The sequence below is a fragment of the Siniperca chuatsi genome, linkage group LG6, assembly GCF_020085105.1.
Source record: "Siniperca chuatsi isolate FFG_IHB_CAS linkage group LG6, ASM2008510v1, whole genome shotgun sequence".
NCBI lineage: Eukaryota > Metazoa > Chordata > Actinopteri > Centrarchiformes > Sinipercidae > Siniperca > Siniperca chuatsi.
In genome coordinates, this window is record NC_058047.1 from 10310249 (window position 1) to 10328375 (window position 18127).

The 18127-nt window shown below is 39.9% G+C and overlaps 1 protein-coding gene across 3 annotated transcripts in view; it reads left to right on the forward strand.

Annotated features, from left to right (window-relative positions):
• dennd1b (DENN/MADD domain containing 1B) overlaps positions 1-18070 on the forward strand; it is a 103186-nt gene extending 85116 nt beyond the window's left edge. For all 3 annotated transcript variants that reach the window (XM_044198872.1, XM_044198874.1, XM_044198873.1), the window contains 7 exons: positions 56-96; positions 1542-1577; positions 2120-2176; positions 3571-3660; positions 11516-11601; positions 12018-12240; positions 12949-18070. In XM_044198872.1, the coding sequence (XP_044054807.1) occupies positions 56-96; positions 1542-1577; positions 2120-2176; positions 3571-3660; positions 11516-11601; positions 12018-12240; positions 12949-13752 (1337 nt within the window). In that variant the 3' untranslated portion in view covers positions 13753-18070. The remainder of the gene's footprint in view (positions 1-55; positions 97-1541; positions 1578-2119; positions 2177-3570; positions 3661-11515; positions 11602-12017; positions 12241-12948) is intronic.
• Positions 18071-18127: the final 57 nt, after the last annotated feature.

Below are 18127 nucleotides of genomic sequence, written 5' to 3' on the forward strand. Positions count from 1 at the left end.
CTATAGAGTGCAAAATGATTAATTCATACTTACTGTGTTTTATACATCCCTTCAGGTAATTCAAGGTCTTACCAGCAATGGATGCACACTGTAAAGGTATTCACACTGTCCTGCACATCATACCTAAATGCTTTTATCTGCTTTTTTTTATGTTTCACTCATTTTATTCCCGAGTTATATTTAATTGAAAGTGTGATTGACACGACTCAGTGTTTGAAGTCCTGGCGTTGCCTTTGGAATGAAGGGGCTGCCTGAATGTACAGATCCAGCTTGAGTGCAGTTTGGTGTGTGAAGCGGCGCGTGCAGCAGGACAGTAGAGACAGACAGGGAGGGAGACAGAAGTGATTTGACGTGACAAGACGTCCTCCGACATGACATGTTGATCTGGCAGCAAACACAGGCGTTACTCCGCTGAACCGACCCAAGAACATAGATCTCTCCCTCCTCCTTCATCTCCTGTCTCTTTCCTCCTCTCCTTTTCTTCCCCAATCTATCTCTCTTTATCTTTCTCTTGCTCTCGCTCTCTCTCTCTCTCCCCTCCTCTCATCTCTGTCACAGCCCCCCCGTCTCCCTCCCTCTCTCTCTCTCTCTCTCCCTCTCTCTCTCTCTCTCACACACTGAGTACCTCTCCCTCACACTCCCTCTCTCCCCATGCCGTCAGCTAAGGCTGAATTAGTTCTCTAGAGTGCTCTTCAAAGGTTTGTTAAAGTTCACATTTCCTGACTGACAGGGATCTATAAGAGGGGCCTTCACCTCGGCCCCTCTCCTCCTCTCCTTCTTCGACTTCTGAAACGCCGTCTGCCATTTACTCTGTTTAGCCGTTTAGCCGACGCTTTGTGCTTACACTAAAGACCAAACAGAGAAAAAGAGTGAGACGCCAAAAGAGAGATGCAGCAACTCGGAGAGAGAAAAGAAGACAGGCAGATATTGGGTGCCATAATGTCAGTCTGCAGAACTCAAAGTAGAAATCAATCACGCACAGTCCCTTCCATCGCTTTTAGGCTGCTTCTAAATAAAAACCTCCTGAATGCTATGAATCATGTCATGGCTCAGCGATATGATACTTTGTCTGGTGTCACCATTTTTATACTGAAGTTGTATTACAATACTATTTACAGATGCAGAGGGAGCTTTGGTTGTGTTTGATATTGGAAATTAGTCTTGTGTGACCACTGTAGGGGTCGTGTGATAAGATAGAAATAATTATCACATTATTTATAAGGATACTTTACATCACAGTAGGACAAATGTATGCAAAAATCACATATAAAATAAGCAAACTGATTGTCCAGACAATGAGTAATAGTGTTCACCTGCTGCTTTTCAGTGCTTTACATTAGACAAAAATCCTTAATCAATTAACTTTTGTTGATTTTTATTTTCAGCTGATTGCAGTAAACGTAGATAACCGATAAAATTATTAAACCAGCCCTACCTGTGTGCATATATGAATATTTAATATTTAAAAAATAATTAGTTTGAATGTGTGTATATGTGTGGAAACTCACCCAAAATGTGATCATTTTCTGTGTCTATCACAGAGAGGAGGAGCTCTCTTCAACACAGCTGTGACAAAGGTACGTTCTTCGGCAAAACTGCTTAATAGGCAGTCACATTACTGTAGCTTAATGCACTGTTGTCTTCAATATGTACGTAACTTGAAACATCAAGTCCTGAAAATTCCATTGAAATAGACCTCAGATTACATTTTTCAAGTTGTTTTGTGAAAATGAATCAGTCTGCTTGAATATACAACAAATAAATGTCTGTTTTAGAATTGACAGTGGAAGGAATGGGAGCATTGTTCATGACTAGTCTATGTTTGATGAGCAGTACCATGTCGTTATGTGCTGTACAATAGGTGGTCAGGGTGCCCTTTCATGTTATCGCCTCCTGTTACTGTGCAAGGCTCTCTTATCCAGCCTTTTGTCTCCGTGTTTTTGCCACAGGGATCAAAGCATTTCTTGATGTTACATGAAACCAGAACAGAATGTTAATGCAACATGTTTTGATTAGTAATCTGTGTGTGTGTGTGTGTGTGTGTGTGTGTGTGTGTGTGTGTGTGTGTGTGTGTGTGTGTGTGTGTGTGTGTGAATGTGTGTGTTATTTTCCCTCCTAGGCCAAGAGTCATGCCAAGAGGGGCATCCGGGACATTAAGGGCAAACTTAAAGCAAGGGTGAGCAGCGCGGACCTTCACACCTCTCTGACACACATGCACACACTCGTAGATGCATGCGTACACACACTTGTATGCATAATTCTGTTCTGAGCACACAGATAGACACACACCCCCCTCATAGAAACAGACAGGAATGCTGCTTTACATGGAGAGTGTGATTCTGACGCAGGGGCCTTTAATGACTGTTGAAGCCTGCTTAGCGCTTTGTTCAGGGCTGTACATTTTTAACCACCGCCCCTCTGGCTATGGCCTGTCATGTCATCCGAGCCCCGGCCCCTCTTTCTCTTTTATTGTCTGCATATTTCATCAGTGAGCCTGTGATTTTCTCAAAGCTAATGTAACGAGGTGTATGTTTCCATAAGCCTGATGGATTTGATAAGGCAATAGCAGTTTGATCTGTCAGTGGGAAACAGAGGAGAGAGGGCACTGATGATGAACAAGAGTACGCAGTGCTCTGCAATGTGGATGCACACACACACACAAAGTAGAGGCAAATTGAGGTGTTGAAATCTATTTGATTGTGAAGCTAAACAGATTTCATGTGTGTTCATAAATGAATTCACACATACACAAATGAATTAATTCCAATTTCTCAGGATCACTGCACAAACATATTGAAATGAAACTTATCAGAGGTGGTTACCTTGAATATAATAATTGTAATCTTTAAAGAATGTTTTAAAGGATGAGCATGATGATATTCTATATATCTGTTATTGTCAAAAAATCCAATGAAAAGACTAAAACCAACAGTACGTTAGTTCTTCTCTCACGTCCAACTTCAATACAATGTCAGTGCCTCTGAGGCCTAAACCCATTCGTTCCTACTAAAAAATCTTCTTTTTTTTTAAAAAATGCCTCAGTAATTTCCTAAAACAGCTGGGTACTGTAGTTTTTAGCTAACATTACTCAAACACAAGTAAATAGTGCATTTGTTAGGGACTATTTTCAGCCACAGATGCGGATGGTGCCCTACTGAGTATTTACAGTAACAGGACAGTGTGTGTGGTATTGACTCGGGGAAACTACAGTAACCTTGTTCATCGTAATGAAGGAATATGTCACCAAATGCAATGGTGTGGCTAAATACACAGTACTTGTTAGTATGATCAATTAATCATTCCTTTCCTCCTTCGACCCTTTCATTTTTTTAAATAACACTGAGAAATAGCAACAAACTGGACAAAGAGCATCATTGCATTAGTTCAGTATTCTCTTTGATTCTTTCATTTGAAAAGGATTAACTTAAATGAGGGAGCAATACATTTAATGCGTTGTGGCGTGGTTCTTTCACATCGCAAATGCACATTATTCTCCAACTAACACATAGTCAGTTTAGTTAACTTATAACACAAATCATCTAAAATTTACACTCATCCTTTCTCTCTCAGGAAGAAGAAGAAGAGGGGATGATGGTCTGTGCAGGGTCTCCCACCAGCACCAAGAGCCTGTCTCCAAGGAGACTGCAGAAGATGAGACGGGTATGACACACACACACACACACACACACACACACACACACACAGATTCACATCAGTAAATGAGTTACTACATGTACACTGACTGATCATACCAGAGCTCAGTTTTCACTTGACTGACATGGATGCAGTCTTCCACTTCTGTGCTCTTTCCGTCCACTTTTTGTTCTCATTTCTTTCTTTCTTCCTCTCTCCATTGCCACATCTTCCTCTCTCTTTTTATTTCAAACCCTTTCTCCCCCCACTTTGTCTCTCTTGTAACAGCTCTTGCAAGTACAGTAGTTTGTCAAGGTGCCAAATGTAATGATAAGCATTTTTTTTCTTTCAACACAGTCGTGTTGTACATTCAGTATTTTTCTCTGAACAGCACGGACAGTAGAAGCAACTCATCTGCTGGTCAGCATTTCCTCTGAAGAATTTGCTTGTGTGCCATAAGTGGATAGCACATTTTTTTTCTTTGTTGTGTGCAGAGCTGGCATACAATGTGCAAGCACATGCACACTCACAAAACACACATTCATCAATAAATTTATCAAGAGAGTTGAAAATGTTAGAAAATTATAAAACACCGTATTGTAGTGTAAATGAAAGTGTGCACATATATTTCTTGGTGGTGGTTTAGTTTCATGTAATTAAAATTGCACACTTCTGTACGGTATTAAACACATGCATACAGCCTCTGGGTTACTAGTTATATCTCCCAGCTCATATCTATACCTCTGTACTCCCAGCTGGAGCTTTTCCATCTCTTATTATTAAATGAAAAATGGCAAGTGGACTCCCAATTCTGTCTAAAAAAAAAACAAAACACAAAAAACATGCCTGCATGCACACACTGACATTTTGGTCACAGTCATGTAAGAGTGTGATTAGGAGAGGTTGTGCTGTCTCTAATTAGCGTTGTGTTTCCTGTGTGTGTGATGAGACTGGAAAGTCTTAACGCAGAGGAAGGTGTGACGGCCAGGGAGAGGAGAGGAACGGCAATTAGGGCTTTTCTAAAGGCCTCCTCGGACACCCTCCCCCCAGCCAGTGCACACACAAAGACGGGCCAACCCAACACACACAGATTAACAGTTAACATGCAATTGATGTGCGCACACACCCACAAACACGCATACAAACCGTATTCAGGATAGACACACGCTCACACCCCTGTCCCTGCCATTGAGGCCTGTTCATTGCCACAGTAACGGGTCCCTGGAGACCACTGGAGGAGGGACACACAGGACACAGGATAGCATGTCCCCCAGCATTGGTTTTGTGTGTGTTTGTGTTCATATATAGTCCATCACTTTCACTTTTTTATGAACTGGGTTACAGTTCATAACCCAGGTATATTATTATATTATCCGGACCTCTACACACAAAACCCAGAGGGTGGAGAGTGCAGTCAGACACCCCAAGATTTTTTCCTGTCAACTGAAACTAAGACTGAAAAATGAGAAGCCAAGAAAGCCTTGATAATTTATGGCCTGTCAGTGTGCAGTAACCCCTGAATGATTGAAACTCATTACTTAAAATGGAAGCTGAAAAAAAACCCTAATTCTTACACAAAAAGTTGTGTATGTCCAGTTCAGGAAGAATGTTTTTCTGTTTATAAAATACAACTGGCAGCTACACTCGATGCTAGCCATTTATTTACTTTCACTGACTGTTGAAAGCGCACCATATTTACATTTCAGTTACAGTTTAAAAGTATGTTGGAGGAAAACATGCCTATTGTTCTACTCTATCTTATCTCTCCGTCTCTCACCTTTCTATGTATCTTGTTTGTTTGTTTTTTTGAGATTGCTTCCTATGAAATCTTGATACTGTGTTCTGCTCACAACTGTCTTGACCAGATGTTCCTTGCACGAGAAATTGCTCTCAGTGGGACTAACCTGGTTAAATAACGGTTAAGTAAAATTAAAAAAACAAAACAAAACACATACCTTTATCCTCATACCTCCCACGCTATAGCAGCTAGAGCAGTACCTTGGCATACTCTTATTCCTAACTATTTATTCTTTAAAATACGTCCCACTCCCTCTCTATAGACACAACATGGTCCTGTCTTTGTCCATACAATCCACAAGTCTCAACATTGCAATGTCTTTAATTTTCGATTCTAAAATATTATTTATTATACTAAAATACGGTAAAAATCATACTTTTCTTAAATTGATATTGCACCCTGTATATATCAGTGAGGGTAGACTAATTATTAGAAACACCTCTCAGTACATTGCAATATAATTCAACACAGCACCACCATCAGCTCCTCTCTCAAACAACAAAAACCGAACATTGTAACCATCATAAAGGTAGTATAGTTACTACAATAGTTTTAGCTACTGTAGGTGTAACTAATGACCTGGCAACAATGTATATCGAAGCTAGTGCAATGGTCAGGGTTTTTGAACAATATTTGCGCCTGTGAAAGTAAACTGTTACCTCACTTCTATATCATATTTATTTCCTTCAAGACTTAGTGCAACATACACCACATTTTTTACATTGTGTCCTTAGCTACAGCATATATACTCCAAAACCCACTCCCTGTGTCCTTTTCACATGGCCATACCTCTGACCAAGTGACCAACAAAAGCTTATTCACCTGCTTTATAAATTCAGAAACATGGTGTCATCTGACGCTCCAAAAATGTGATCTGATTAAAGAAATTCCATCCTCCTGTATGAAAGAAATATCCTGAAACATTTTTATCATTCATCATTTTTTTTACAAACCCCTCTGTCTGTCCTTGAAATGAAATGAATTATCTTGGAGTAGCTCCTTAAATTAATCATAGCAAAATAAACAGTTATGAAATTCACATTCTATTTGATCAGCCAACACATGTACCAAAGTGCTGCTGTTATTTGTGTATGTATTTCAGCCGTATCTGGCAATGTGGGTGATTTGTTGTGTTTGGTGAGCTTGTTGATTAAGAATGTAGGAGTAATCCTTTCGTTTGACAAAAACAAGACCGAATTGGACTGCTGACTTCTTGTCTCATAAAACAACCAGTGTTCTGGCTCCTGTATGGTTTTGTGTGTGTAGTGCCACATCTGTTTTAGAGTTTTTGTTTAAGATTTTGTATATCTGGTGTGTGTGTGTGTGTGTGTGTGTGTGTGTGTGTGTGTGTGTGTGTTTTTATGTGGTATTGTTCTGTAAGCATCTGCAAATAGAAAGTGTGTCTGTACCTCAGCCCTTTTATACATGAGCATGTATTTGAGTGTGTGTATTGTATGTATGTACACAAACGTGCATGCATTCAGCAGTTTGCCTCAGGATGGAGACAACAGAATGACAGCTGCTAAGAGAGCAGAGGAGAGTAGAGGTTGGGACAGTGTTATGGACAATGACAGCCAGCAGGCTTGTGGCCGGGCTCTGCCCCAGGCTCTGGACTCTTCACCTGGTGAGGCAGGAGAGATGCCAGACCGGCAAACACCACACAGCTCAGGGTGGAGGGGAAACAGGGAGCAAACAAAGATGTAAAACAGGAACAAAGTTACATGGATATTTCAGTGTGTACATGCTATCATGTGTGTGTGTGTGTGTGTGTGTGTGTGTGCATGGGTGGATGTGTTTGTATGCTCCATCAGTGGGAGACAGCTCATGTGTTCATGGCCAGTGGACACATATGTACACTGTACACATGACTTGTGAAGTGTCTGTGTTATAACAGGGGAAAATGTGTGGTTATGATTTTGGATGAAGGACTATCATTTGTTCAAACATGCTTTTAATAATAATAATATAATATGTATTTTTAAAACAATAACACTTAACTTGAAGAATTGCTCATAAAGCATTACATACACATGTGTGCATTACATTCAGTACATGATTGAAAATGCTATAATATGAACAATATGCAAAAGCAATACTTTCTGGGTAAACTGAATAGCTAATATGTTATTTCAAAGCATATTCATGTACTGTTATTATAAAACATACAGTGCGTGTGTGTTATAATTCATAATAATGACATTTTTCAAGCATTTGTAAATGGAAAATAGCTCAAATATGCTCATAATATTCATTGTAAGATTATTATTGTGGATAAATATTGTTAGATGAATAGTTAGAATGCTTCACAATGAACTTTAAGTACAGTAGCTCTGCCCAGAGATGTTCGCTTAGTTTCTCCCCACTTCAGAGACCAACTGGCTTCCTCGCTGAAACCAAAGTGCCATCTCCTGGCACCTTCTAAGTACTGCACCGCACCGCACCCATTCACAGAAAGACACCTGGTGATTTTACTGTATGAGTTTAGTTTAGTCTAACAGAATGGGCATAATGCACATTTTCCTTCTTTTATATGGTTCCTGTTTTAAGCAAAAGGGAAGTGGGCTTTCAGCAATAGCCAGTTGGACAGACGAGCAGTGGATCTTGCCTCAAAAGCAGTTTTTTTTTTTTTTGTTTTTTTTTCCTCTTTCGAGTGAGCAGCTCTTAAACAGGCAGACACAGACTTGGCCGTACTTCTGCAAAGGCTCTGCCTCTCCCCAAGGTTTGTTTGCATTTTACCGGCATCTCTTAACATACACTGCCAAGCTGTGAGATCAGTGCCCACTCTGAAATACCATATGAAATGTATAATGTAAGACTGGCTATTAAAGTCCACTAGTGTTTGGCCCTGTCACAGAGAGGCATAGTTGTTCCGCATAACCGGTCATACAGGGAAGGAAGGGAAGAGGAGGGCAATGTTTGTTTCTCCAAATGCAGCTTATAAAATGGATGGTGATGACTATTTTCCCCTCATAACGACAGAAATGAAATTTAATTTGTTATATTAAATCTGAAGACATTTTTGAGGCCCCTTGATGTATTTCATACCTGTGATTATTGCATTAGGAAGCCCTGGGTATAAAGGGTTAGAGTGAAGGATAAGTTAGTCATGTTTACAGTTCTACTCGCATTTGCTCACAATCCACGACTGTATCGGCTTGTAAGTTATACTGATGACGGGACTCTATGTGTTGCTTTTTATGTCTGATGCCTAAACTGAAAATAATCAGGATTCTTTTACTTCTTTAGCCAGGTACTCAGGGACTCAGATCAAAGTAAAAAAAATACATAAAAATCATTTAAGAAATCTTTCCCTGAGTAAAAAAAGGAGTTCACTGTACAAGAGAAGCTCAGATGTCAAATCTTATCCTTGATTTAAGGAACACAAGAGGATTTTCTTTCTCTTCCCAAATACTGGATTGAGCTACAGTAGTTTTGCTGAAATAACCTGACCATTTTTATTATTTTCATGACTCCTGTTCCTCTGCTGTATCGCCTCCTGACTGTTTCGCTCTCTGCGTTCTGTACAGTCTCACTTGTGGTGATATGGTGGAGAGGAAGGGAAGCGAGAGCCAGACAAACAGAAACGGTGACATCTGTCACTGACAGCGGTGTGATGGAGAGAGAAAATGGGAGACAGGAAGGCATGGAGGGAGAATCGCTTTTTCATTTTCACCTTTCAGCTTCCCATTAGCCAACAGCAAGAAGCTAATGAAGAAGCAGTATGATAATCTGTGGTTCTGCTATTTCATGCTTTCCACTGTTCTGTCAGGCCTGGGGAGGTATGGGATGGTGGCAGAGCTGTCACAGCTTTAACACGGGACCTGTTTGCACTGGTTGAGAATACCTCATTGTGAATGTCTAAATTTGAAGAGTCTATATTTTTGTTGTTGTTTACATTGACACACAATACATCTTATTTTAGATCTCAGATTTAGCTGCTGTTGTTGGTTTTGACAGCTTTTGAGGAGCAGTAATATTATGTTAAAGTAACTGACATTACATTAGCAGTAAAATGAATGCAATATGTTGGCCATTTAAAAAAAACAGTGTGATAAACCCACTCCTGCGCCAAATTTGGCGCTTCTATCGTAAAATGCTCAGTTGTTGTAAATAGTTTAATCTTAACTGCTGCACTAAAGGGTCACAGTGAAGAGAGGGAATGACAAATTGATAAAGCCGTGAAGTGAGGTACCATCCATTTACTGCTCCCTATGGAACTTCCTTTTGTAGACGGCACCAAAGCTGTAACAGAGATCAGAGGGCCAGGCTTCATGACCTGTGTCTGGTTGTGTTTGGGTTCACCTTGCTTTAATAAACACCTAGACGCAGAGAGAGGCCCTGCTTCCCTAAACACAGCTCTTTTGCACAAATGCCCAGTCTAAATAACTGCACGCACCATGAACATACAGCGCATGTGTTTGTAGTGTTTGTATGTAACTGTGTCTGTCCAAACCCCAAGTGTCTCACAGGTGCATCTCCGCTCTGCCGGCCCGCTTTGGCTGGCTGGCATGTCGGCCTGGCCCCAGATTTACTGCCCTGACACAGGAATCCATTAAAGGCTGTTTAGGGATCCCAGGCCCGAGCCCCTCTGAAATCTCTTTCATTATAGCTCCAAGCTACCATAGAAGGGGAGCGGCTTGGCCAATCAGCAGTGCCACCACATGTGTTCGTGTTTAGCCCGATGGCTGAGAGACTTAAGTGGCTACTGCACACATCTCCTCCGCTGACTTTTATGGAGAAAATGGCATTTTAACTCGTTGTGTTTTTTTGTAATAGGGTGCGTATGTGACTGAGTGTGTATATGTGAGTGTGGGTGTGTATGTCTTCCCTGGCCGAACACAGGCCCTAAATGAGGCCAGGCCAGCCACACGTTACATTCCGCCTGTCTGGCTGGCACTGCATCGGCTAATCAAGACCGGCTTGGTTCACGGTTACCCCCCAATTCCCATCATTCTTTGGGGCTTTGAGGAATCTTTCCTCACTCCTTGCTTTTTTCATTCATTCCCTTCCTCCTTCGTTCTTTTGGTCTTGAGTTCATTTCTTTTTTGCCTTTCATGATAAGTGTTTCTTACTATTCTTCACCTTTGTGTCTCTGATATTCCCTCTACCACAACACAAGCACACAAACACTACTGTCTTCACTTCTTAAACACACCCCCTGTGCCCCACTCACTTTTAGGCTTGTAAAGAACCTTTTTCTCTGTGTTGCACTTTGATAATGTGGTTAACGTGAGTTTACAGAGAAAAATGCTGAGAAATCCAAGAGGTGGAGCTAAGGCATTGTGGAGGGGGAAAAAAAGAGAAAACATTGCAGTGCCCCCTAATGCAAACACATGTTAACTGTACCCCATGAGTTCTTCTGTGTGTACAAAAAACACAGAGACTGAAGGACAATTTGAGATATTACCAAAAACACAGGAGGTATGCAGCAATATGTAAGAAGGTAAATGGGCAAAATGCAAAGAGTGTAAATTAGAAAGTGAGAGATAGTGTTAACATAAGTGAACATGCACATTCAGTGAGAGAGGAACATGTGCGTCGTAGTGGAAGGCATGTTAATAAGTGGCCTGGGGCATATTTGGACTCCCATGGGGAGAGTCCTGCTCTGCTCTGTGAAGCTTCTGTCTCTTCTTTAACCCACCTATTTAATATGGTACACAGGTGGCTTATTAAACCCACAGTGTCGGACAACTACAGGACAAACTGATCATTCAACACTCTACAGTGACAAATACAATCACATGCACTGGTTTCACAATGCAAATGATTAATGTAGTTTCCCATATCTTAACTCGCAGTGCGTAAGTAGCTAGTTTGATAAAATACTGCAGGGGAGCTTAAAGATTTTAATCCCAAGGCTCAAATTTGACAAATTTAGTCTCAACCCAGGCTCATTAAAACAAGCTAGTACTCCTGGCTTATGAGGACCCACCAGACACAGACCTGCATCTTTTTTCTATTGTATTTCAGCACCATATTCTGTCTCGTATCTAAACCCCCCACCACCCGACTTTTATTTTATTTTATTTTATCATGTTGTTCTTTGTGTCTAGCTACATCAATTTGCTGTGTTCTCATTAACAGCAAAACTTCAACAAGTCTCCAATGAGCATGGGCCCTCGAGAGCTTGGCTACGGGCTAGATGATGATGAGCTGGACAGTGCAAGCAAGTAAGTACTCCTATTTTTATGACCTATTGCGTCACAACATTTGGTCACTGAAGCCATTTTCACGTTGTTTCAAGTATGTATGTCATGTATGTTAAGATATGAGAACTTTTGCTGGCTTACTGATTCATTCTATTAAGAAAAACTTGATAGCATGTTCAAAGTTGCTTTTCCAAACAGATTCAAACTTTTCTTACTAATGATAATACTGCCCCCAAGTGGACATATTTAGTAACAGCATTAGTTGACAGAAATGGCACTCATGCACTGTAACTGCTTCTTCGAAAGGAACTGGTTATCACAGTGTAATTGTTGTCTCACAATAATACATAATATATTGTATTTTATTTTATTTTAGTTTTCTTATGAAACAATACATGAAACACGGTTTAACTCTGCTTGTCTCTGTGTCTTCCCAGGATCTCCTCAGAGGACAGCGGGGATGTGCCTTCATACATCGGGGACAGCGATGATTCCTACTCACTAGAACTCGACATCGACTCGTCCCGCTCAGGCCAGATGAACCTGCTGGAGGAAATCCTGGACTCTCTGAACACCACAACGTTGGAGCAAGGCAAACTCAGTGCTGCCAAGAGCCTGGACTTCTTCAGGTCCATGGAAGATTTAGACTACAAAGCCCCGGTATGCAAGAGAGACAGAGGAAGACTGGATTATGAGGAAACTTGTCATCATGTACAGGTTCAGGGCTTAAGGAAAGAGAGGTTTAACAGAAAGAGTTTATCTTAATAAGTATAGAACTATGTCCAGATAGGTGAAGATAGATTGATGGTCTGAGGATAAATGGGTACAGATAGACAATCATGAAATCTGCATTGTCACTCACTAATTTAAAAAATATTCTTAAAAAAAAAATATATATATATTTGGTCCTTTTAAATTAATTAATTTCACTTAGTTTTTGTGCACAGCGTCTTTACTGTTATACTATCTTACTGTTCTTTTTCAGGATGAGTAGGAGTATTGAAAAATGAGAAAATTCTTGAATTATTGCCCTCAAGATTTATGATGGATTATTAAAAATATAAATGCTCTGCTTAAAATGAATTTTTATCACAGTTCTTAGGATGTCAGAATGGACACAGAACAGTAATTAATCAGTTAAACCAAGCATAACAGCCCATTTTGCTCACAAGAACCAGGGCTTGATATGTTGACTTGTAGTAAGATACACCAATTGAGGCATGTGCCAACCTCACTTCCAGTGTGCAGAACGAGTCAAGATACACAGGAAATATTGTTTTCACCCTCAGACTTCAGATATTTGATGACACCCAGGTCTCTTCAGAAAGGTATTTGTTTAATGGTATTTTCCTGTTTCCTCTGTTCCAGAGCCATCTTACACCTTCCAATGAATCTAAACCCACAGATGAGAGTGGCAGTGGTGGAGGCGTGGATCAGGGAGGCTGGAATATGGGCCAGGATGACAGCGCTGTCCACGGAAAACACCTTCCCCCGTCCCCACGCAGACAGCCCAACAAGAGCAGCCTGAGATTGTCAAAGAAACCTGTGACGGCTCCTGCGGTGTCCAGCACAGCTACACCCCTGGCCCAGGACACTGATATCTCCAAGTCTCATCCTCATCAACCCAACTCTGACCTTCACCTTCTACCTCTAGGACGACCATCTCCCACTGTCTCTCACACCTACAGTTCTCCAGTACCCGTTTCTCACCCAAACTATTCTCCAGTACCAGAAGTCCGGTCTCGGACCATCTCAGACCCCCAAGCCAGCACGGAACCTCATCAGGACCAGAACCAGACTTCCTCCACCAGCATCCTGAGGAGGAAGGTGCTGTCCAAGGAGACAGTGAGGCACTACCAGGAAAAGGCCCTCCAGAGGCAGGGCAGCAAGGGCCACCAGGAGGGTCAGGGGAGCCTGTCAAGGAGCAGCCACTCAGCTATGCATGTCCCGTGGGAGAAAGAGGTGTCCAAGGAGGGGATCCTGGGGCTCGGCCTGTGTCTGGGTCAGGGTAAAGGCTCAGGGGCGGCTGTGGTTCAGGATCAAGGCCTCCTTGAGGAGATTGAGTCCATGTGTTGCCTCGGCTCAGTCCTCCAGACCAGCCTGCAGCTCTCACAGGTTCACTGCAACCACAGTCACCACCAGGTCCAGGGCAAAGCCACAGACGAGTCGTAGGGACGTCAAAGACTCTGTGTCTGTAAAATGCCACGGGTTCTATTGAAATCTATTCGCTGTAATTCTTCTATCACAATTAGCCACAATCTCAGAGAACATGTTCGGTTCTGACCTTTTTTATCTCAACACTCAGTTTTCAGGAAAAATTATGAACAAATTTGATGTCATAACGGACAGGCACACAAACAGCGTCACAGCCTCTAGGGCAGGAAACAGGAAGGGATGAATTGTTGCACTGCATAACTCTCCATCTTTTAAAGAAATATTTGTAAAATAGAGCCCTAAAAAAACAAGTGAAAAGTAGTAAGAGTGTAGTAAGAATATTTCAACTTGTTTCCAATAAATATGAATTTGTTTCAAGAATTTTCTTGAAATGAACGTCTGTATCTTGAAGCAAAAAATAATTTTAAAAACAAGGTCTTCTTCATTTTATAAAACACTTGAAATACATTGATTTGTAATGGAAACAAGTCAAAATAATCTTACTACAGTGGCAGAATTTTTTACTTCCAGTGTTAGATAGTGAGTGAATTGGATACTCTGCTAAAGTGACAACAAGTTGTGAGTGTGTTAAGTTTGACTTTCTTAAAACACGTGCATTATCTTGTGAACTGAGAGAGCAGCACTTAAAAAACACAAACTGAGGCCATAGTATTGAGATTTTCTTGTGTTTTTGAAGTGCCGCGAGATTGATAAGACGGAGGCTTTTGCAGTGTGTTTACTGCTCATCATAGTATTTCTGTCTGTAATCATCTAAATGTATGGATAATGTGTTCATCTTGTAACATATTTACCTGAAAAATGACCCATGAATTACATTTTGGGTAAAATATAAGTAGCCAACCGGTAATGGAGGAATTTTCCATCTTCGCTTTAAGAAATTTAGAAAAGACTCAGTATGTTGTCAGGATTAAGAAGGGATGATATCTCCTCTACACACCATTATGTCAGTCTTTTACTCACAGTGTTCATTTCACATGGTCAAATAAAATTTGCACTTCTAGATTAACAAATTCTATACTCAATACTCAATCTTCACTACTTGGTACTAAAATCACTTGAGCAAAAACAAAAAATTGAGACAGGATTTTCCAGACACAAAGTCCGATCACTCCTTTGAAACTAATTACACTGTGTAATTTTTTTTTTTATCACCATGCCTTAAATGGACATGTGATTTGTTTTTGATACTCTGGTGTCTTACTCTACAGACACCATAACAGGTACTTTGTAATCAGAATCTCTGATACTCTCAGACCTTAAATGCAACAGTTAATAGTTCTTAAACAGTACTGTATGTGCTTTAAGCTGCTGTTTTTAATTGCATTCCAGATAATGAGATGTGCATGTAGAAACCTCTCTCTGTTTCTGTCCTCTTCCTATGTTCCTCAGGACACTTCTGTCACTCTGAAGAGAAGGAAATACAGTCAAAAGTTAAAGTGGCCAGTGTCAATGCTCCATGTCCTTCCTCTTTTTACACCATCATCATCTTGCCCTCATGTTGTCTCTCCTAATTTTCTGCCTTTAAGTCCTTTCAGCACATCTAACTTTCACTCTCAACCTTAACTATGGTGGCCAGTTGTTGCAGATCTAATGTGGTTTGGAGTGGATGTGGAAAAGGTGAACTTTAAAGCATAAGGCTGGTGATATGTTGCATTTTCTTATTGTCAACAAATCCTGCAATGCGTTACTCCGTCTTTTTGCTTTCAGACATTTCAGTTTTGAAATGACGTTTTTAGTGAATGTTGCTTAAACAGGAGTAAATAGTGCATTTGTTGGGGACTATTTTCAGGCGCAGATTGCCTTTTAGTAGGATAAATAAATTTTTGGTTTTGGTCCTTTCATATTATTTGTTCATATTAAGAAAAATATACAATATCACCAGACTTATCACATAACTCAGTCTTTGTCTTTTTTTCTGTCTGTCTCCCTTTCTTTGCTCACAGGAGGAAATGCAATCTCTGTCCTTGTAGGTTGGAGTCACACACTGTAATGTAATGCAGTGGTTGATGATTGTACTGTAATGAAGCAATACAGTTCTCCTCAGAGAGTAGCTACATGGATGTAATGTGTACAGAGTCAAAAGTATTTCTATAACAGACTCTCCTGTGGAGAGAAACGCCGCGTCCAGAGATTGTGGGTTCCCATCATTCTCTGCACCGCCACAAACCCAGAGAAAAGTAGAAAGCTTTTTCATGTGCTTGTGTTGGGATTATTACATTTATGGTTCGTTGTTCTTATGATTTATGCCAGACGCCAGTCGGTGTGGCAGTTTAATAGCAGCTATTTCTCCACTTTTTGAGTGCTGCTCTGCGTTAACGATTTGCTCATAAAGTCTTTGGCGTCCTTCTAAATGCCCAGGAATCAGTCCTAGTAATTTCAAAAAGGAGGAAAAAAAACAGACTCCAGAACAATCTCTGCACTGGCCTTATTCATTGTAAACACTTTAAAAAACGTATTTACTATGCAAATACTTGTCAAAATAGGTCAGTTTTCTTTAACAGTAATTACATTATAATGCACGATTCTACTTGAAAAATAATCACAATCAAATTAGTTTATAGTGGGAGTAAGCCTCATGTGTCCCTAAATAAATATATATATCAAAATCTATTTAACTATGTGTGAGCTGAGGTGTGTCTATGAGTGTTAATGACAGAATGGTGTGTATGGTGTGCCTTATACAGTAGGAGTAACACCCAGTATAATCACAACAAGGTACAGTATTATAGAAAGGAGGTGTATGCAATGTTTTCAGACCACCTTAAATCGTACATAGAAATTTATGGTATTTATATGATAAACAGACACAAAACCTGTTTTGCTTCTTTGAAACTGACCTGAAATGAACTTGGGTACTAGCATTGTTTTTATTGCTTTTTTTTTTTTTTTTTTTTTGAGTTTCGGCTGCAGTCCAGCTGGAGTTACTCAGTGTTTTTCTTTGCTGCGGTGGTCTGTGGGAATCTTCCTGCCTGTATTCAAGAGAAGATCTCTGAATTTCTCTGGGTTATTTCACTTTTTGTAAATTAGGTACTTGCTTTGGTTGTACTAATCTGTGATTACTTGTATAGTTTGTGCTCTCTTTTGTTTTCTCTCTTTTTTCAAAAACCTTGAACAGTCATTCTGAGCTAACTGTATTAAAGAATGTTTCTCAGAGGAGTTTCTCTAGTTGATTTCATATTGATGAAAACTTATTTTCAACTGAATAGATGTGTATTTTTGCTGGCTTGAGTTTATTTTACATGGATAATATATGATTGGTGTTGTATGTTATAGAAAAATGACACCTAATATTTGAATGTTAGATTTTATTTTTGGAAGGAAAAAATAGAGAGAATATTAACAAATGTCCCATGTAGCCATTCATCTTCAGAAGCATTTGACACCTTCTAATCAAAATAAGCAGAGACTTGACGCTTGCTTGTACATGGTACAGTGCTTATTGTTTTATCTGCATGTATGTACCTGTATGTGTTGTATGCTATGATTTAGTTTAGTTTAATTTTACAGATGTGGTATATTCTGATGGTATTAATTATTTCAGTATTTAGCACTTCCATCAAATCGAGAATGATGGAAATAACATTGGGTCTCGTACAATACACTCATACTGCCTGGCATTGGGCATTGTTAAATCTCATCTGCGTTGCATTTTATGTAGAAGAAAACATTTCTACTTTGGTTACTGTAAATCTAAACCGTAGAGGTTTGTGGGAAGAAATGCTTGAGCAGTCAGCTGCTGTTAAAGGTGATATGAAAAGCTTTAGTAACTCTGGTCCCATTTACACTAATGTTTTACAACAATGAAGAAATGATTGTCAGGGGATTTCAGTGCAGGCTTGTGATAACTAAGGAAATTCTCTTCTAACAATAGAGTGTAAAGTAATCAACAAATGTATAGTAAGTATAATTGTCCTGAAATTACAAATTTGGAGTGAGTGGGAGGTGACAGATTATGTAGCAGCATAATATGGAGTGAGAACACAGGTTCAACTTTACAAAGTTATTAACATCACTTCCCCTTAACCACACATTAAAAAAGTGTGTGTTTAGTATAGCGACGACCTCGGACAAGTTACAGTAAGCTACTTTTTTTTGTTTTTGGTCTTTTTTTGGGGTATTGTAATGATTATTAACTCTTCAGTATGCCATTTACTGATTTTCTGATTCTGTGCGCACTTGCATGTTCTCATTGCAGAGAAAACAACTGTCTTAAACAACTGAGGTCAATCTAATGTGCTATTCATGAGTAACTTGGTACAACTGCACACAATGTATGCACTGTGAACTTAAAATAAATTATACTGTTTCATGCTTATGCATCTCTGGACTCGTTTTTTTATACAAACAATTCTGTATTAACATAAATAGAACC